Source organism: Colletotrichum tamarilloi (assembly GCF_030869305.1).
Source record: "Colletotrichum tamarilloi strain Tom-12 chromosome Unknown Scaffold_113.1, whole genome shotgun sequence".
NCBI lineage: Eukaryota > Fungi > Ascomycota > Sordariomycetes > Glomerellales > Glomerellaceae > Colletotrichum > Colletotrichum tamarilloi.
The window spans coordinates 1-21,263 of NW_026849496.1; the positions used below are offsets into that span (position 1 = coordinate 1).

A 21,263-nucleotide genomic window follows, 5' to 3' on the forward strand; every position below is an offset into this window, starting at 1 on the left:
TCCTCGAGAGCCTGACGAAGCTGATCTTCGGTATATTGAGGCATTATATATAGAAGAAGACATGTGCAAAAGATGAGCCCATTTGGACGCGAATTGAAAATGTTGTGATAAAAGGAGGTTGGGGGTGGGCATTGGGTTGTGGTGGATTTTCGCGTTTTTGTGGGTGCCAGAAACAGGGGGGTGCCAGGAAGTGGGTATGTTGACTTACTTGAGAGATCTATGGTTGGATTACGTCTTGCCCAAATGCGCAACATTGAAAAGAATAAAAGATACCATCTCATTTTGAAGATGGGGCTTCAACTTACAGAGCGGGCGGCAAACTACTTTATATCACTAGAGTAAAAAGCAAGACAATAATTGAATATCCTACTCCAACAGGGAAAGGCCGTCATGGCTTAGGGAGATTTTGACATGGAGGCTTTATGTATTGATAGATGAAGAAAATGCACAAGCAGCGAGATGTGACTAGTCCTTCAGCAGTGTGTTCCAGAAAGTATCCATATCTTCCGCATGGAAAGTTTGAACCTCAATGGGGATCTCCTTTGTTGTCTTCCTGCAAATGATAGACGAGCGACATGCTTACAACCTCTCTGCGGACGTCTCCGGCGCAGCCTTTTCGCTGCTACCAGGGGTGATGGTTTGTGGACTTCCCTTTGCCTTGGAGGCACGGAATCGGAATTTAGCCTCGTTCCACCTTTTACCGAAGCCATAACCTGGGTGGAAGATAGTCAAGCACGAGCATGCTAGTATAATCATGGTTCCGTCGAGGATCATGAACTCAACCTCTTGGTTGGCAAGCTTCCCACCGAAACCCTCACTGAGCTCAACAGAACGGAAAACGGTACGTATAAATAAGAATGCTGTTGCACCAAAGAGTGCTTCAAACATCGTTAGCTTCATAGATCTGGTTATTGTTGACATCGGCCAGAGACATACCAAACAGGAACAGTTTGTATCTTTTGCTGTTGACCAAATCGGTAAACTCGGGATTCCGCATCTCTGGGTTCTTCTTCACGCGCCAGAGAAATTCGAGGCTGCAGGCAGTGAATGCAAATAAACAAGCAACCTGAATCGACAGGCCGGCCACAAGAATGTTTGTTCCCACATCGATCTAGAAGTACCAAAGTATCAGTAACATAGTTCAGAAGCAGGCGAAGGCATATTGGCATGATAAAGGCGGGTGAAGAATGAATGCGTACCATGTGCGGGTTGTCTAAAGGCGTAGACGCAGCAATTCCTCCCCCAACTGCCTGAACAACAAGACTGACAATGTCGCATCCCAAGAAAAATGTTGTGTACGAGCGAGGCTTGATCCGGCTAATGGCTTCCCCATTGATCACGACGATGCGCCCAAGAGTTAGGTAGATTGCTGCCGCGATGAATACGGGACCGATTGTTAGAGTAATGAGATACCACAAGAAGTAGTCTCTGCTGAAAGGGTTGCCATTCAAGAGGACCCTCGCGATGTAGCCAACGGTCTCCGTCAACAAGCCGAGGCAGATAGCTATCATGAAGCCCCTTGTCTTGTGCTTTATGCCGAGAAAGATCTGACCGCATGCAAGCAGGGCCATAATTACCAGGAAGAGAACATTTCCGGCGACACTTGGTCGGTAGCGGACGAAGCCCCATTGTTCAACGGAGCATGTGTCTAGAGTGCAGACGAATCCTGGAATGTAGCCTTCGGGGGCCGACATTGTAAACCGAGCTTTGTGGAAATGTTGGACCTTTGGAAACCTTGTTGAGGATACGGTATCTCAACCTGTAGAGAAAGTGGAGGAACCCTCGACTGGACGTATTTAAAGCTATCGACAAGTTGAAGGTTCAAAGACCCGCGAAAGGAGACTGGCGATACTGGCCGATTGGTAAATTGGCCCAACACGTCTCTTGGCTCAACCCCATTGTTGGCCAACCCTTCACCTTGTTTCATAAGCGATTGGATGACAGGTGAGACAAACAATAACGGCTGAGATTCCCTTGGTTCCGACCTCTAGCCCAAGACTGTAGTAGGTGTATGCAAGTCGGCCCGAGACGCCTGGTGGATAATTGGGATGTAAGATTGGTGGCGCGGGGTATTCTGGCTAAATCGAATCATCCCCATGGGGGCCAGCCAAGAAGCCCACGGATCATCGTGCCGAAAAGCTTACCACCTTTATATAAGTAAGCTGTGCTGTGCCGCGTGGCTGCGGCGTCTAGCTAGCCGAGCCGCACACAAACTTGGCGAAGGCTTCGTAAACGCCATATCGAGATTGTGTAGACGCAGGTCATACATCCGTCACCCTATTGGGACCATACATCCTGCCATCTTTGGCGCAACAGCACAGAAAGGGCGCGAGATGACAGATGCCGGAATTTTCGGGACCAAATCACGGCGGCAAGACTTGCTATCACGTCGAAGGATCCCCTGAATCCTTCAAAACATGCATCTCCCACTAGGCAACAGTTCGGCATCCCCATCTTGGACTTATCATACGGCCTGGGCCGCGAAGGATCGCGAGTTTTCCAAAAGCGGATTTGCACTTTGGTTCAGAACCTGCCATGCGAGGTACAGCGAGCCGTCCAAAGCCGCATTGCCGATTCGACAGTATGCTGTCAGCTACAACCCTCAACTCCTGAACATCGATTTCTGTGATACACGAGCCTTATCTTCAGGGCTGTAGGATTCGTCATCGTAGAGGAGCTGCCAAATTTTGTTCCGATTAGCGCTCATGGTCCTATTGCCTCCTGATATTCCAGCCTGAAAAATGAGATGCCAAGTGCGCCGTGTCGCTGAGGATACCTCCATGTAGGTAGGATCAAATGATGGGCGGATATTGATTTCGCATTAAACATCACTTTCCCCAAGCACAAATAATTAAATTCTTGAGATTCTGAAGCTCGAATACCTCGAGGAGTTATTCGAACTCTCGCTTGTCGCCATTTCCTCGTCGAAATCCTTGTTGCAGCATACCTCTTGAGGCTGTTCTTACTCCGTTTGAAAACATGACGGAGCCATCACCTAGTCCAATTGCCATCATTGGCATGGCATGCCGTCTGCCTGGTGGCTCGGATAATCCTTCTAAACTCTGGAATATGCTTTCAGAGGGCCGAAGTGGCTGGCGTGAGATCCCGGAAGATAGATGGAACAAAGATGCGTTCTATCACCCCGACCCCGAGGCAAAAGAATCTGTCAACTTCAGGGGTCTTTACTTCTTGGATCAAGATATTACTGCTTTTGACGCGCGGTTCTTCAACGTACACCCTCATGAAGCCCACTGCCTCGACCCACAGCAGCGCATCTTATTGGAGACGACATATGAGGCTCTCGAGAATGCTGGGCAAACCATTGCCGGTATCAAGGGATCCGATACTTCTGTAAACGTCGGAGCTTATGCTACTGAGTGAGTTCTTCTTACTTGATGCAGCGAGAGTGCCCCTCAGGGGACAGATCCGCCCAGGCTGGAAGCACATTCGGTCTAACGTGTGCACTCATATAGCTTTGAACGAATGGGCTACAAGGATACAGCAAGAACGCCCAAGGCCCATATGATCGGCACAGGAATTGCAATTCTCTCTAACAGAATATCCTATGTCTTTGATCTCAACGGCCCATCAAGCACAGTTGACACTGGGTGCTCAGGAAGTATGGTAGCCTTGCATCAGGCATGTCATGGGCTCCGAGCAAGAGAATCAAAGATGGCTATCGTCGCCGGTACCCAGCTTGTTCTTACCCCTGATCAGATTATCCCCATGAGCAGTGTCGGGTATGTCTCATCCCTTTGACATGTGTGATTAGGAATTAAGAACAAGAGCTGACGAGGTGGACATAGCATGACCAATCCGGATGGTAAATGCTACGTCTTTGATAGCCGCGGCGCTGGCTACGCAAGAGGCGAAGGTGTTGTCACTCTGATTCTCAAGCGTCTCGATGATGCTATCAGAGACGGTGATCGGGCTCATGCCCTTGTCCGGAACTCTGGGCTGAACCAGGACGGCAAGACAGTCGGCCTTACGCTACCCAATCCCATTGCCCAGGCGAATCTTATGCGCCTCGTGTACAAGAATGCCGGGCTAAACCCAGCAGATACTGTGTACGTCGAGGCTCACGGCACGGGGACTCAAGCTGGTATGAGCTTCTCACTTTATGTCCTAGCTCTACATTCACCTCCCTCTGCTTTTCATCACGTATATCTAGCAAAGGCGGCGCCTAACAATGTAGCAGGTGATAGCGCAGAGATATCGTCCATTGCGGAAGTCTTCTGTCCCGAAGGCCAACGCGAGAACGGTCTATATGTTGGCTCTATCAAGTCAAATATTGGCCATCTTGAAGCTTCAAGTGGTGTCGCCGGATTGCTGAAGGCCATTCTAATCCTGAAGCATGGCGCAATCCCGCCCAACATTGACTTCATCAAGCCGAAGCCTACGCTACATCTAGAAGAGCGCAAGATCAAGGTAAAAAACACTTTTCCCTGACTATTTAGATTGTAGCTGACTATGACCCGAAGATTGCTACTGAAATGGTTCCACTCCCTGAGTCTACTGGTCCCCGCCGTGTGTCTGTCAACTCCTTTGGCTACGGTGGAACAAATGCCCACGTCATCCTGGAAGCTCCAGCCAGCTACGAGAAAGCGGACAGCGTACTGGATCCAGAGAAGTCAAATGGCACCAATGGACATACCAATGGGTATACCAATGGACATGCAAATGGACACACTAATGGGCATACCACGAAAGAAAACGGCACAAACGGACATACAGAGGTGCAGGAAATTACGTCTCCGGATCATGGCATAAATGGGTCAAACGGGACCAACGGAACTCACGGGACTAATGGACACAACGGTCTCAACGGCAAGACCAAAGACCATGTCGATGAGGTCGACTCGGGTACTGCCAACGGGAGGACCTTGTCCACTCCCAAGCTTTTCGTCTTGTCAGCTCGATCGGAGACATCTTTGCAAGCCATGGTGGCCAATCTGCGAGGATGGGTTTCTTCCCATGACGACGCCTCTTCACTTTCTAACCTTGCTTATACTCTGTCGACTCGCAGATCAGAGCTGCAATTTCGAACAAGTGTCGCAGCGGCCAGCCATGATGAGCTCATCAGCCTTCTCGAACAGAAACCTCGCATCACCAAGGCAGCGTCAAACTTCCGCTCCGTGTTCCTCTTCACGGGGCAGGGAGCACAGTGGCATGCAATGGGCCGCGAGCTAACCAGGGAGAATCCGGTCTTTAGAAAGTCAATGCTCCATTCGGAGAAGATCCTGAAGGATCTTGGGGCTGACTGGAGTCTAATCGAAGAGCTCTCCAAAGACGAAGACAACTCGCGAGTTGGTCAGGCTGAGATCTCCCAGCCCTCTACCACAGCGATTCAAATTGCATTGGTAGACCTCCTCAAGAGCTACCAAGTCTTCCCCAATCTTGTCCTCGGCCATAGCAGTGGTGAAATAGCTGCTGGTTATGCTGCCGAGGCCTTGGACCACGCAACTGCGCTCGAGATATCGTTTAGGCGCGGCTTCATGTCGCAGGCATGCGCGCGTGTCATCTCGAGCAGAGGCGCGATGATGGCTGTCGGCTTGGGCGAAGACGATGTCAAGAAATACATTGAGCAGACCAAGACAGGGCTCATCTGCGTCGCATGTGTCAACTCCCCTGTCAGCACAACCATTTCTGGAGACGAGACTGCCATCGACGAGCTCAAGCAGATTCTTGACGAAGAGTTCATATTCAACCGCAAATTGAAGGTGGACACGGCCTACCACTCTCATCACATGAAGAAGGTTGCAGCCGAATATCTCGAGTCCATCGCTCACATCAAAGCGCGCACTCCGAACCCTGCCATCAAGTTCTACTCTTCTGTTGCCGTTGCACACAAGACATCTGGTTTCGATGCTAAGTACTGGGTTGACAACCTGGTGTCTCCGGTTCGCTTTGGAAATGCCTTGGAGCTCCTCTGTCGCACAGAACTCGTTGACCTCGAGCCAGCGCCCCTCACCCTATTCACCGAGGTGGGCCCACACGGCGCTCTGGCAGGTCCAGTCAGGCAGACTATCAAGGGGCTCAATTTGACCGGCTTCAAGTCAAGTTACCTATCTACTCTGTCTCGTGGCCGTGATGCCGCGATCACCCTTCTTGAGACAGCCGGCAAGCTATTCGAGTTCGGGTATTCAGTCTCGCTACAAGCGACCCTGGGAGAAAATCAATCTGCCACGTTGGTTGATGATCTTGACCCGTATCCTTGGGATCACTCCACGAGCTTCCTCTACGAATCGAAGCTCAGCAAGGAGCATCGCTTCCGCGCGCACCCACCACATGACCTTCTCGGCCTTCGTGTCCCGGGAACTACCATCCATGAACCCACTTGGCGCAACCTTCTTGGAGTGGGAAGTCTTCCGTGGCTTAGCGATCACGTTGTCGATGGCTTCGCCATTTTCCCTGCTTCTGGTTATCTCTCTATGGCTGTAGAGGCAGTACGCCAGATCAGCGTCGACAGAAAGATCCAGGGTGTCATTTCTCAGATTCATTTGAAAAATGTCTCGTTCACCAAGTCAATCATGATCCCCGAACGACGCACTGACGGACTGACATCTGATGTCGAAGTCCTCTTGACGTTGCGACCCGCCAAAAGTCTAACTGACCGTACATGGGAGACATTCCGCATCATGGCTCTATCACCGGAGGATGTGTGGCACGAGCACTGCGCGGGACACATCATGGTTGAGTGGTCGGCCAAAGAGGATGAAGTCGAGGGATACCGCGAAGAGACCATGGCAAATTCAAGCGGCCTCGAACATCTTCAGGAAATCATCAATGCTTGCAACACCACGATCAGCGGCGAAGAACTTTACAAGAACTTCACCGAGAACGGCAACGTCTATGGCCCTACTTTTGCCGGCATAGAGTCGGCGCAGATTGGCTCCCGCGGAGGCATCGCAGAGATCAAGATCCCCGATGTGAAGAGCATGATGCCTCGCAAGCATCAGCAGGAGCATGTCATCCACCCAGCCTCGCTCGATACAGTCTTCCAACTTGGACTTCCACTGTACCGGAGGGATGTGGGTAACGAGCCCGTGATGCCTACAAGCATTGATGATCTGATCATCAACTGCAAACTCAGCAGTACACCCGGCACCAAATGGACCGTGTGCTCTACCATGGGCCAGAAAGGCTTCCGGTTTGCTAGCATCGACATCATGGTCTTCGAAGAAGTCACAGAGGGTGCGCCACTTGTGCCCGTATTAGACATTCGCGGTGGCGCACTTCGGGGCATCGGCGAAGCTTCAGTTGACGAGGGCGCTCTGCCGTTCTCCCGCAAGATGAGCTATGCTCTTGAATGGAAACCTGACGTCGACCTTCTGGCTTCACTACAGCAAGGAGACGAGCCAAACCAGCTAGTCTCGTATCTTCAGCTTCTGGCCTTCAAGCAGCCACGCATGAAGATCCTGGATTTGAGCGCAGGATCTGGAGCAGGCATCGCGCTGCCATTCCTCAAAGCGATTGATCGTCCGGAAGGATTGCTTCTTGACCGATATACATATTGCAGCGCTGAACCCCACATCGAGTCCTTGGATCAAGCCAAGGCGTCTCTCCGCCAATGGATTGATCGAGTCGATTTCAAGACTTTAGACAATTCAAAGGATTTTACGCAGCAAGGTTTCCAAGAGGGATCTTACGACCTCGTCATTGCTTTCCAGGCTGAGCATGGCTCTGCTGATGAGTCCCTGAGTAGCTGGCGAAAGCTTCTGAAGCCTCGAGGCAGACTGGTCCTTCGCGCATCGCCGGTCGAAGGTGAACATGATGACTCTACTGTCCTGTCAGAGTCCGATTGGCATACTAGATTGCAGCATCATGGCTTCCAGGAGGTGACTCCTATTCAACAAGACCCTGCTACAGGACCAAGCATGATCATTGCCTCAGCCGTCGAGGAGCAGTCTCCAACGAAGGAAGACTTCCCCTCAGTTCGCATCATCTCTCAGTCGCAGTCAGGCCAGATTGCGTCTCTTGCAGATGCATTTGTAGCACACATGACCGCACTAGGGTTTGCTTGTTTTGTGGATGGTTGGGCATTTGAGCCAGTCAATGCTGATACTATCCACATTGTCCTCGATGATGCGATGGATCCCATCCTTGCTGCACCAAGTGCCGAAAAGTTCGCCCAAATTGTCGCTCTCTTAACCAAGACGAAGAGCGTGCTATGGCTAAGCTGCCAAGAAAGCGGTGTCGAAACCCATGATCCGGCGAAGGGGATGATCAGCGGCCTCGCAAGAGTCGTGCGACGAGAGAACTCGGCTATGCGTTTTGTCACTGTCGATGTACAAGACGATGTGCTGTCGAAAATGGAAGTTCTGGTATCCAAGGTCTCAGAAGTTATTAAAAGTTCCTTTGCCACCCCCGTCAGCATCTCACGATCCGATGAGGATGAATACACCTTCAGTAACGACCAACTCCTCATTCCTCGAGTCCATGCGGATGCCAAGTTCGACGACTGGGTCAAGAGGGCGATATACGCTCAAGGAATGGAGACCGGACCTTTCCAACAGGTGGATAGGCCCCTCAAGCTCGAGGTTGAGACGCCGGGGCTCCTCAGTAGTCTCCGTTTCGCCGACGACGAGACGCCGTCGAGGCCCCTTAACCCGTTCGAAGTAGAGCTTGAGGCTAGGGCGTACGGCGTCAACTTCAAGGATGTATTCATCGCGATGGGGCAGATGATACCTGGTGTAACAATGGCTGGTGAATGTGCTGGTATTGTTCGCAAGGTGGGCTCTGCCATTGAGAACAAGTTCCGCGTCGGCGATCGCGTCTGCGGAATCTTTGCGGAGCCCTTCTCTAGTCACCCACGGATCGATGGGAACTTCAGTTGCCATCTTCCGGATAGTATGCCCTACTCTGTGGGCGCGTCAATCCCTGTCATCTTCTGCACCGCCTACCACTGCATCATCGAGGTCGCTCGTCTCGAGCGTGGAGACACCATTCTGATCCACGCCGCTTCTGGCGGTGTCGGTCAAGCAGCTATTCAACTTGCCCAGAACATTGGAGCCGAGATCTTCTGCACTGTGGGCAGCAGCGCGAAGCGTCAACTGCTCATTGACACATTCAACATCCCACCAGATCATATCTTTTCGTCAAGACTTCGGACATTCAAGCAGGGGATACTGCGACTCACCCAGGGCAAGGGTGTCAACTGCGTCTTGAACTCACTGTCGGGCGAATCACTCCATGACTCCTTTGCTGTTCTTGCACCACTAGGAACCTTTGTCGAAATCGGCAAGTCTGATATCTATCGGAAGAACGAAATCAGCATGGTTCCTTTCGACAACAGTGTCACGTTTGCTGCTGTCGACTTGACCGTCTTGGCCCGACTCAAGCCGACCAAGATGCGAGAAACTCTCGATAAAGTACTCTCGTTGTTCGCGGAGGGTACTCTGAAGCCTGTGGCTCCCATTACGGCTATGCCCATGACCGATATCGAGGACGCTTTCCGTTTGATCCAGTCGAGGAAGCACACCGGCAAGGTTGTTCTCGTTTGTGACGACCAGACGCAAGTCAAGTTGACGCTGGCACGTCCACAACCTCTTCGGTTAGATGGGAATGGCACATATGTCATCTCTGGAGGTCTCGGAGACCTTGGGCGAAGAATCGCCAAGTTCCTAGCCGCTCATGGTGCGGGACATGTGGTAACTTTGTCTCGTCGTAACCTGGAAGAAGAGGACCAGCTTGAGTTCGAGGAAGAGTTGCGCGCCATGGGAGCAGAGCTTCACATCATTCGCTGTGACGTGACAGATCAAGATTCAGTGCAATCAGCCGCTGCCGAATGTTCAGAGAAACTTCCTCCGGTGAGAGGTGTCGTCCATGCAGGAATGGTCTTGAGGGTAAGTCTTTGTAATGCATCCCATTTTTCTCGCACAACGCAGCTCACGTCATCTCTAGGATCATCCTTTTGAAATCATGTCTCACAATGATTACATGACCTCCATCAAGCCCAAGGTTCAGGGAACTCAGAATCTCGACAACGCCTTTGGCGCTTCCGACTCCCTCGACTTCTTCATTATGCTGTCATCCATCACCGCAATCCTCGGAAAATCTGGACAGTCGAACTACGCTGTCGGTAACGCCTACCAGGATGCATTTGCTCAAAGCAAAAAGGGATCGAGCTGCAGATACATCACGTTAAACCTCGGTGCGGTCGACGGATCCTTAGCCATCACCTCACTGCCTCCTGCGCAACAAGACGCTATGAGACGTGGCTCCGTTCTCATGTCATTTGACGAAGTCTTCGCCGTTTTGACCTACGCTATGAGCGCACAGGCAAACGAGGATGATCTCCACCAGCTGATACTTGGCTTTGATCGAAAATCGATAGAGGCGGTTCACGATGAGATGGCTCTTGCGAATCCCATCTTCAGCCAGATTCCGTACCTGGAGAAGGAGGGAGAGCCGACCAAGGAAGCTGCCACTGACGTTGGAAAGTTGCTTCAACAAGCCTCCTCGCCCGAGGAAGTCAAGAGCATTGTGGTTAACGGAATTTGCCAGCGGTTTGCCATGTTCACTGCTGTGCCCATTGAAGAAATTAGTCCCGACGTTTCGATGGAGAGTTTTGGTCTCGACTCACTTGTTGCCATCGAATTGAAGAACTTCCTCTCTCGCACTTTCCAGGCGACGCTCCAGACTTCTGAGGTTCTCGACGCTGTCAACATCCTGAGTTTGGCCAAGGTCATCATCCTCAGATCCAAACTCGTCTCCAAAGACACTGAGACGGCTGTCGCGGAGAAGGAAGAGACCGCAACACCTGCAGCCGTGAAGGTTGCCGACTTGGCCGTCGAAAGTGCAGCACCAGATACCAACCATAACTTCCATTGTTGCCGAGCAATCAAGACGCTTCAGAAGATGCCTCTTGTTGACTTTGACGTGATGTTTGACGATTACCTGGAGAAGTCAAGAATTTTCTTTTCCGCCGAAGACTTCAAGACTATCGAAGACGATGTAGCCGAATTCAGAAACCCGGACAGCAGTGGTCGGAAGTTCTATGGCCGTCTGCATGAGCAGGCGCACGATCCCGCGATCGAAAACTGGCAAGAGAAGTACTTCCTTCAAAGCATGTATCTGCAGAGGCGTATGCCGCTCGCGCCATTCAATAACTTTATGGCATTCCACCCTCTCGGGAACATAGGCCATACTCAAGCCGAGCGAGCAGCCATGATTGCAAGGATTGCCTTCCAAGCCAAGCAGGATCTCGAATCCGATCGATGGGAGCCCATGGCATACATGTTCACGGCAAATTGTACCGATCTTTGGCAGTACATCTTCAACACGGCTCGCCTGCCTGGCGTTCCGCTAGATCGGATGGCTAAATTCCCTGGGAACGACTACATGGCGGTACTCTATCGCGGACATATCTACAAGGTTGAGCTCATAGATGGAGATTACAATGTCTCCATCGAAACATTGACCAAGACTTTCAATGCTCTCTTGGCCCAGCAAGACCTTGATGACAACTGGACGAGTATCCTTGGCACTGACGACCGCACTTCGTGGGCGGAGGTAAGTTCACTGCAGTCTATTTACCCACAGATAATAGATTATGAGCGATGATGAGACTGATTCATCAACAACAGAGCCGACAAGCCCTGATTGACCTTGACGATGCCAACAAAGAGACCATAGACATGGTAGAGGCTGCAGCTTTTCTCATTTGTCTCGACGACACAGAGCCTGCGCATGCAGAGGAGAGAATCAACAATATGATGATGCTCAACGGTTTCAACCGATGGGTCGACAAGTCCATCGCATTCATAGTGTGCAAGAACGCAACCTCTGGCACATACGTCGAGCATACGATGATTGATGTAAGTTTGATCGCGTTGATGGCTGACCCATTTCGAAGCAAGGCTTTCTGACCACTTGTACTTAGGCAATGACCCTCTTCGCGATGCAAACGGCCATTGTCGAAGGCATCATGACCTATAAGCCACCCCGAGAGCTCAACGGCCATACCAATGGCGTTGTTTTCTCCCCCAGAGAGTTCACTTTGAAGACAACACCGGAGTTGGACGCGCGTATTCAACACGTTCGACAGCGTTTCGAAAACGACATCTCAAAGTTCGGATACAGAGACATTGTACTTTCCGACTTTGGGAAAGACATTCTCCTTGACCGTCACCTCCCTATCAAAGGCGTCTACGACCTTATGGGCCTTCTCGCCAACTACTACTACTATGGCTACAATGCCCAATCCTGGGAAGCCATCTCCATGTCACACTACCACAAGGGACGACCTGACATTGTGCAAGTCAACACGTCGATCACCGCGGACTTTTGTACCATTGCAGACGACGAAAGCGTGCCGGCACGCAAACGCTTCGATATGATGGTCGCGGCTGCCAATGCTCGTAATCAGATCATCAAGGACGCGTTCATGGGTCGATGCTACCAGCGGACGCTCAGGGCCCTCGAGCTCTGCGCAGAGGAGGGCGAGGATCTGCCTGCTCTCTTCAAGAATCCGCTCTATGAGCAAACTGTGGAGCCCAACCAGATGTTCTCGAATACCGATGGGCTGTCTCCCGAGTCTTGCTTCATCATGCAGAACCCAAAGAGGTTCTGGATGACGTACTATGTTACTGATGGAGGGTAAGTGACATTTTTACTGAGATAATCTCTGCTTTGCAAATGAAGCTAACAATTCGGTCTTTAGAGCTCATTTTTCTGTGGTCACTGGGAAAGACGAAGTGATTGCGTGGGCAGACTGTTTACAACGTGCCTCTTCGGTGTTGAAGACGCTGATAGATGCGGCATGAGGTGGATTTCGCACTGATTTTGGCGGTTCATTTGTTCATTTGACTCAAATTAGTTGTATTTCCGCTTGATTGATGCACGTTATTATGATTGAATTATCCTCCTTAACAACTATGTACTTACTCCATGTGATCAGTTTTCGGGTACGCTTCTAAGTCACAATCCAAATCTATAGTATGTTGGTTTTCTTGAGGTAAATACATCAGGTACGAAGAACATGATGAGAATGTCTAAAATGAAGGGTGGGCAACAACACTGAGAGGAGAGCATGCTGGAGCTAGCTAAGAGCCCTAGAGTTCAGTGCAGTGTAGCCCCTGTAGCTGCTGAAGCCTACCCTACTGAAGACCTGTTACATTACGATTGTTGGCACAGAATGAGTTCAACTTTGACAAGATATCTTCAGAACCGGTCATTGAAAATTCCAGCAGAACATTTTCAAATTGCCAACGATATGTGCAAGTATAGCCCTCAGACGCCTCAAATCCAAGCTGGCGCTAAATCCTGCGTACTCTAAGATGTAGATGCATATCTACACTGTCTTCTCATCCCTTCTCTGATCTAACGGCGCACTTGCAGCTTCGTCACCAGTGTTGGCATCCTGACCTGGTTGAACCCGATCGTCTGGAATCCATCGTCTCTGCATGCCGAAGCTGAGTAGTAATGAGGTACCCGCCACAACAATGGGTAATATGAAGGCCCTAGAGATGGCATAGCTGAACGCCTTTTGCACAAACGGCAAAATAGCCGCGGGAACCGCCTTCGCTAGGTCAGATGCACCAGCATCTTGTATCGCTTTGACGTTGACACCTCCTGGCACTCCCGCAAGCCGACGGTAGAGCTCCTGGGAGAAGAGGTTAGAAGCGATGCTGAGTCCCACCGCACCACCTAACAAGCGGTGGAATACGACCATGGCGCACGCTGTCGGCATGTCGCTGTCGGGAAGGACAACCTGTACCGCAATGAAGGGGACTTGTTCCGCGAGCCCGATGCCCGCCCCGCTGAGGATCTGGAAGCCGATCCACTGCCCCATCGACGACTCCCTATCCAGCCTCTGAAGGAGCACGCATCCGGCGATGAAGACACTGGATCCAAGCCACATGAAGGGGACGTAGTAGCTTTTTGAGCTGACACACGCTCCTGTGACGATGATGGCGATGCTGCATGGTATTCCGTATGCGAGGCAGCGAACGCCCGAAGTCACTGCATTCGTGCCTAGAACTGCTTGGAAGTAGAAAGCGAGGTAATACATGTGCGTGTTGTGCGCCATGGACATCAGCATGTTGAAGGTGCAGCTGATGGCCACGGTTCGCTGTGAGAGGATCCGCATGGGGATAGTAGCCCTTGATATCCGGAGTTGCCCTGTCAGCTGATGTTGAAGACAGATGGATGGATATTATCTGTTGTTTTTCACTCACTCTTCTTTCTTTCTCGCCTGCAACACCCCGAAGGCTGTGATGAAAATTCCAAACACCACAAGGCAGGCGTAAACCCTAGGGTCCGACCAAGGGTACTTAGTCCCGCCCCATTGAAGAGCAAAAAACAGACTGATCAACCCGACGATGAGAAGAAACCCGCCAAGTAGATCGAGTTTCTTCAGCTTTTGACGCAACGAGAGCCGACCGTGTATCGGTGTCCTCGCTCTCAATATCTTGTACGCGATTCCAAATGTCACGGCACCAAATGCTAGACAGACTGTCAGGGGATCCGCGTCGGTCGCTAGTCTCTCATTACTCACGTAGATTGATCCTGTTCAAATTTAGAATAATGTCAGAGCAAATAATCGGTGTAAAACGTACCAAAAACAAAATCTCCAGGTGAGACGAGGCGTATCGGTAATGAGTCCTCCGAGAGTCGGTCCCAGAACTCCTGCGACGCCGTACATACTCGTGACCAGGGCCATTCCGAATGGTCTAGCTCGCAGAGGAACTGACCTTCCGTAGACTGACAGACTGCCGCAGAGCAGGCCAGCGGCTCCGATACCAGATATTACTCTCCCTGTGATCAATGCTGCAGAATTTGGCGAGGCAGCGCAGAGAATCGAGCCTGCCTCGACTTGAGAAAACCACAGATGGCTTCAGTAACTTGATCAGAGGTACATTGTGCAGCTACGAATTTGACTCACAAATGATGACGGAGGTCAGATAAAGAACTCTGGCGTTGAATAAGGTGTACAAGCGACCAAAGGTAGGCTGGAATGCCATTTCTGTGAAGAGGTACGCACTTCCGTACCACGGCACGTCGTTGAGTCGATGGAAATCGCTGGTTATCTTGGGGATTGCCGTTGCTGGCCAGGACATCGTAAGTCTAAAGATCTCAAGAATCCAAGGAGTTGAAGAACTTACCAAGTATACTGCCATCTATGGCTATCATGAAGGTTGCAATGGTGAATACTGTTGATAGAAGAGCCAGCTCTCGCGGTGTCGCATATTGATGAGTCTGCGACTCGTCAGAGTCCTCACCAGTCGTTGTCTCATTTGCATCATTTTCTTGATTTCCTGATCCCTTCTGAGAATTTTCCATCTTATTTTTGAAATCATTGTTGACAACAGCTTCATGGGTATTGCTCCTTTTTCCGTCGCTATCCAATTGAGACGGCATGGAAATCTCCATGGTATGTTTTGTATCAGCCTCCATACTCCTAGAACTCACTCAGCAGCGGCTCAAGTGTTACGAGACTTGGGAAATTTCACTTATTCCGAAGACAGAGGGAAATAGGCAATCCCATAGCAAGATTATCCGGGGCCCATCTGGTTGCCAGTCATAACGCGAAGTTCCCATGAACATAATTGATGTCCAATTTGGGACATTGATGAGCCTCGTCTTGCCGAAAGGGTCTTTGGTTCCTACAGCTCTTCCGCGGATAACTGCATTCAGTAATAAGATACACACCTGAACTAGCGCGTGAAATCCTGCGGCACCTCGCGTAAGGCTACTTTGAGAATCCTTCAGGAGTAATCCTGCGGAAACAACGGGAACGGTACCGTCGGTCCAGAAGGGCACGCTGACTGCCTAACAGCGTATAGCCTGAAATCAGCCCGTCGGTTCGATGTTCCGTGCCATGCACAACACTCGTGCTGAACAATAACTGTTGCTTACTAGTTGATTTGACAAGAATAATACGGGATACGGTGATTTGCTGGCCAGCCAAAAAGCCATTGGTGCTGTGCAGTTTGCCGCCTTGCTGCGCCCCTGCACACCGAAGGATCGGGCACGAATATACAATGACCCTGCCTTGGCGTTTTTGTCATTATTGACATCAGACCAGTTCCCATAGCCGCGTCAGAGATAGATAAAGTATGTGTAGAGGGTTTTTCGAATTTGATAACCTATGCCTCCAAAGACCGGTGGTTGGCGGGCTCTTCAACACGCAGCATGATTTTCTCAAAGTTCTTCCTCGCGCTTTGCGCGATTACATTGGCGCAGGCAACTCCTGCATCGTCTGAGTGCAAGGCCTTTCCAGGCACCACATCATGGCCCTCGAGCAACGATTGGTATCGCCTGAACAAGGCAGTCGATGGGCGGCTCTTCAGACCCCTTCTTCCAGGCGGCATTTGTCACCCGGAGCAGCCGAACTACAGTGCAGAACGGTGCTCCAACCTCTTCACGGCTTGGAGAACTTTTGAGTTCCATGCTGAGGACCCTGTCTCGGTGATGTGGGACAATTGGACCAACTACACCTGTGTCCCTCTAGATGGCTTCCCTTGCAGCGGAGCAGGCTATCCGTCATATGTGGTCAACGCAACCACAGCGAAGCATGTCAAGGCCGCCGTCAACTTTGGTGAGTACATATGTTTTCCAAGCCCAAAGGAAAGGAAAAAATAAAAAGAAAATCCCCCAAGTTCAGCTGACAAAATTCTATCCACAGCGCGAAAGAATCAAGTCCGTCTTGTTGTCAAGAGCAGTGGGCATGACTACCTTGGGCGCTCCATCGCGCCAGGCTCCCTTTCCATCTGGACGCACCATCTCAATGAGATCCAGTATCACGAGGGGCAATTCGAACTCGCTGGGTCGGGGAAGGTTATACCCGGCGATGCCATCACCGCCGCATCCGGAGCGAAGATGGTTGATGTGTACGCTGTAGCAAGCCAGCACAACCGCGCTGTCGTAGGCGGTGGAGGTAAGACCGTTTCGCAGGGTGGCTTTGTAACGGGCGGTGGTCATTCCATCTTAGCACCCCATTACGGTCTTGCGGCAGATAATGTGCTGCAGATGGAGGTCGTTACCCCTGGTGGCGATCTTATCACGGTCAACGAAGATCAAAACGCCGACTTGTTCTGGGCCATGCGAGGTGTAAGTCTTGGATTGCGGGAGCTTTTGCTGTTCATCTACTAACTTGGTAATGCTAGGGAGGAGGTTCGACATTTGGGGTTCTCACCTCTGTCACAGTCAAGACGCATCCTGAAAAGAAGCTCACTATGGTTTTATTTATGGCCTTTACTGTTCCTGAGGCTCCCTTCACTCTAGACCTCGCTACTTGGGCCGCTTCTCAGCTTCCTTACCTCTCAGACTCTGGATTGTCAGGTTATCTCATGGCTACCGTGAACTCGACGCCGCCGATTCCACTGCCGGGTCTCCCAGAGCGAGTTGCCGGTCTGATGGGCAAGACAATCATTCTGGATACCCAAGATACGACCAGGATTAACGAGATCTTTCAACCACTCAACAAAACCATCCAGGAACGATGGCCTGGACAGGTCAACTTGCTGACCATTACTCAACCGTACGACTCATTCGCGGCCTGGTATGCCGAGAACTTTGACGACGGTCAAGCTGGGGGCTCTGTCTATCTCATCTCACGATTCCTAGACAAGAAGACCCTGACCACTGACCTGGACGCACTGAAGAGTGCACTGGAGCCTATTCTTCTCAACGATGGTTGGCTGGGAACATATCTGGTCGCTGGAAAGGGTGTGAATGAAGCGAAGCCCCGCGGCGGCGAAAATTCCGTCCATCCGGCCTGGCGGAAGGCATATGTTCATGCACGTGAGTAGCCATCTAGAACAGTCTCAAGGCCAGGTGAAGGCCATATATTCATGTAGGAGAAGTCACTGACTATTCGCAGTCACCTGGCAGGGCTGGGGATACGAACCATGGGATCCAGCAGCAGGAGAGAAAGCTAGGGAGATTCTGGACGCTAGGTTCGAGCCTCTTCGCCAACTGACGCCCGATGGAGGATCGTACATGAATGAAGTAAGTTTCCCAAAACTGACGAGGAGAGAAACCAGCTAGATCAGGGGTTTTGCTAACGATTTGATCAGGGATTCCCATTCGAGAAGAACTGGCAGCAGGCATTTTGGGGCTCGAACTACCCGAGATTGTCCAAGATCAAGCGCAGTGTTGATCCAAAGGACGTATTGTGGTGCAAAACTTGTGTGGGAAATGAAGGCTGGTCGGAAAAAAGCGACGGCCGCCTCTGCAGGGTTCAGTAAATCAACAATATTGTACACCGTTGTGGACTGTTTAAATGTTACTATAAACTTGGGCGCTCTATGAATCCATGCATGTGTGCCCTAGAGAAAAAGAATAATTGGTCAATCTCAAGGTCGCTTGACGCGGTTTGAATCGCAGTACTTTAAGTCTTGTGAAACTTGAGAGCCTTTATGTACAGTCCTGCGTGAACGCGAACTCCTTTGGTAACCATCTGGAACCCATTGAGGTTGGACCACTTTTATCCAGTACTCTTCGGGATCATTTTGTTCTACATTCATAACGTGTGAGGATGTCGAAAGAAGAGTTCACCACTGATGTGGCTACATCTATTGGTCGACCAAAGGCCAAGATCTTGTGTTGAGGGACCGGTCATAGACCCACTGTTTCCCCCGGATACCGGAGGCCCACTAGGCCGGCCAGCCGGTGAGATTGTTACTAAGCCAGCAAAGTCGCGACGTTGCGTTAAGCTCCGTCATATTTGCCAAAGACTTAGTGAAAAGGGGTCAAAGGGGACATTGATGCATGAAACCACAAAAACAAGGCTGAAAATGGCTTGTGGCGCCAGCTCAGTGGTAAACACCCTTCCTTTTGACACAAATTGGTGGCTTCGAGGTGGTCTCGGATGGCCCTGGTCTGCAGTCCCCCACTTCTCGGAGCGGTCAGCCCGGAAGCACACTTGTCTGGAGGCTGGCCGTCTGAACCGTTGCAACCACATCTGCTGTATGTCTCAGCCACCAAGTCTCAGAGAAAGTTCTAGACTTTTGGAAAAGTCGGTAATGCCCGCCTAGAGTAGGCTGTTGATTTCACCAGATTAACGAGCCGCTTGTTGGGGTTCACACAATTGATGGGATCGCACATATTACCGACTCGTCACATGCAGCGTCAATTTGCTGAGAGAATAGTATTCAGCGATAATTCAAACGGCCGAGACCTCAACCTGTAGCAGTCGGGCCTACCGAGATAGATGCATTATTCACGGATTCGAACTCCTAGACATCTCAAATTAGAAGAATGAGCAACATACGCGTATTGAGAAACATCAAGTGACTTAAAACAAGTTCCCCGGGACTGCTGGTAGCAAAAGACGAACTACCGGAAATGTGGGGCCTTGAGTAACGGAGCGATCCGGGCCTGTGGCCGGACCACGCGGGCCCGTGAATGCTGACGTAAAGTGGCAGACGTCACAATGGGGAGAAGCGCGGGGTTGATGTACACTAAAGAAGACGAGATGGCATTCTCATATCTAGTTCATTCTTTCAAAAGCAAAAGTTCATGTGCAGTTGCTTTTTCGTAGCTCAGCTCAATTCAACTAGTGTGCCGGAAGAGCGAACCGATAAGTGGGCAAAATGTCTAAGCCTGGACAGTTCCGAGCTGAGTAAGTCACTCTTCATGTCGGCGGTGATGCATCTCATTCCATCGCGTTGTTTTCCCGTCAACCACCATACCAAGGTCTTGAAACCATAGGTCAAGTGCAGAAGAATCATGTGTATAATTCTTACAAGCTAAAATAACGCCAAACCGCCTTAGTCTCCCTGAGCTCGCGAGACATCTTCTCACGAATGGCCCTCACAAGACTCAACCTACCGCCCGCAGAGTCCGAGTCATCTTAAACAATACATGCGTCGTCGATACCACCAAAGCAGTCCATGTTTGGGAACACGTTGCATATCCGCAGTACTATGTACCTGTAGCAGAACTACGGAACTGCCGTTGGAAAGACAAGCAAGACATCCAGTCCACGGCCGATGCATCCCAAGCCGCGGCGGCAGTCGTTGAAGTGACCGTTCCTGGGCGGGACGGTGAAAACGACTTTACCACCGACCGGGCGTTGAGATTTTCCGACAATGGAGAGATCAGCGATGCCCTAAAGGGTCTGATAAGGCTCGAGTTCGGCAGTATGGGTATGTTGTCTCAGCCACCATCGGAAGTTCCGTAATTTCCGTCATGTACCTTCGGAACTGACAAAAACCACCTTTCAACACAAACAGACCAGTGGCTCGAGGAGGAGACGCCCATCTACGTCCATCCCAAAGATCCTTACAAGCGCATCGATATTCTCCCTTCGTCCCGGCCTATAGAGGTCAAAGTCGCCGGAAAGACCGTCGCCAAGACCAGCTTTGCCGTTCATTTGTTGGAAACTGGGCTGCCTACGCGATACTACCTGCCCTTAGCGTCAGTTGATCAGTCAGCTTTGCGAAAAAGCAAGCTCATCACCAAGTGCCCATACAAGGGCGATGCTGAGTACTACAGTATTGTGGTGAACGGCAAAGAGTATAGCGACTTGATCTGGTATTACAGGCTTCCCACGCAGGAGAGCGCGGGGATCGCTGGTCTACTGTGCTTTTACAATGAGAAAGTCGACATTATTCTGGATGGTGAACTTCTAGAGCGGCCAAAGACATTCTTTTCCTAAGTCAGGTAGTTTTAGCTATATACGAGCAAATTGTATTGCATTGCAAGTAGTCACGGCATGTGAACGAATGAAGATATCGAATACGCTTCAAATTTTGATATGGTACATCTTGATACACGCGGCATGTTGCCCTGACGAACGTATTGTAAACGTCAAAATGGCTGCCATTCTGTTCCTAATGGGTGCTTACCAGCACCCAATCCTTCAGTCATAAATCGTAAATTTTGCTTTAACAGTGATACGCAGGCGTAGCCTTAGCAGCTCCAGTCCTAGAAGCGCACGCAATCTGTGATCCGAGCTGGGCGTGATATACATCGATCAATTCATCGATAGGCTGCGTCGCACAGTACCCGCATTCTCGTCCCTCGCGTCTAATTGCCGCTTTTTCAAGCCATTCCCTGCGAACAGCCGGCTCGGCGCGTCTCTTGGAGATCGTGGCGCAGGGCATCGGTCTCGGATCGATCTTTGGCGCTGATTAGTCGTGGTCTTGGACTCTGACTGCAGCCAGAAACTCTGCTTGCCGACAGGTCAGGATCGCCGCCGACATCGTGGGTGACAAGTCGGCGGGTCGCGTTCCTGAAACGCCTGTCATGGCACATTGACAGCTACGCAGCGCGACCATGACGTGCAGCTAGCGCACTCGATGCTGTGCATC

General features: G+C 50.9%; 5 protein-coding genes across 5 annotated transcripts; 3 read left to right on the forward strand and 2 right to left on the reverse strand.

Moving 5' to 3' along the window:
* Window positions 1-579: 579 nt before the first annotated feature.
* CTAM01_14087 (RTA1 like protein) lies at window positions 580-1,694 on the reverse strand (the record flags this gene model as incomplete). The annotated part of the gene is made up of 3 exons (XM_060530088.1): window positions 580-878; window positions 937-1,111; window positions 1,200-1,694. The coding sequence occupies 3 exons, from the start codon at window positions 1,692-1,694 to the stop codon at window positions 580-582; spliced, it is 969 nt and encodes a 322-aa protein (XP_060375298.1).
* Window positions 1,695-2,979: 1,285 nt separating this feature from the next.
* Window positions 2,980-12,767, forward strand: CTAM01_14088 (beta-ketoacyl synthase domain-containing protein; the record flags this gene model as incomplete). Its single annotated transcript, XM_060530089.1, has 9 exons — window positions 2,980-3,377; window positions 3,474-3,740; window positions 3,807-4,102; window positions 4,199-4,428; window positions 4,482-9,845; window positions 9,904-11,514; window positions 11,589-11,819; window positions 11,885-12,600; window positions 12,665-12,767. 9 exons carry the CDS (start codon window positions 2,980-2,982, stop codon window positions 12,765-12,767), a joined length of 9,216 nt encoding a protein of 3,071 aa, XP_060375299.1.
* Window positions 12,768-13,294: 527 nt separating this feature from the next.
* CTAM01_14089 (major facilitator superfamily transporter) lies at window positions 13,295-15,375 on the reverse strand (the record flags this gene model as incomplete). Its single annotated transcript, XM_060530090.1, has 6 exons — window positions 13,295-14,105; window positions 14,181-14,448; window positions 14,501-14,511; window positions 14,562-14,808; window positions 14,888-15,049; window positions 15,108-15,375. The coding sequence occupies 6 exons, from the start codon at window positions 15,373-15,375 to the stop codon at window positions 13,295-13,297; spliced, it is 1,767 nt and encodes a 588-aa protein (XP_060375300.1).
* Window positions 15,376-16,137: 762 nt separating this feature from the next.
* Window positions 16,138-18,194, forward strand: CTAM01_14090 (FAD binding domain-containing protein; the record flags this gene model as incomplete). Its single annotated transcript, XM_060530091.1, has 5 exons — window positions 16,138-16,543; window positions 16,631-17,055; window positions 17,112-17,748; window positions 17,828-17,955; window positions 18,024-18,194. 5 exons carry the CDS (start codon window positions 16,138-16,140, stop codon window positions 18,192-18,194), a joined length of 1,767 nt encoding a protein of 588 aa, XP_060375301.1.
* Window positions 18,195-19,541: 1,347 nt separating this feature from the next.
* CTAM01_14091 (uncharacterized protein) lies at window positions 19,542-20,608 on the forward strand (the record flags this gene model as incomplete). Its single annotated transcript, XM_060530092.1, has 3 exons — window positions 19,542-19,570; window positions 19,723-20,096; window positions 20,184-20,608. The coding sequence occupies 3 exons, from the start codon at window positions 19,542-19,544 to the stop codon at window positions 20,606-20,608; spliced, it is 828 nt and encodes a 275-aa protein (XP_060375302.1).
* Window positions 20,609-21,263: the final 655 nt, after the last annotated feature.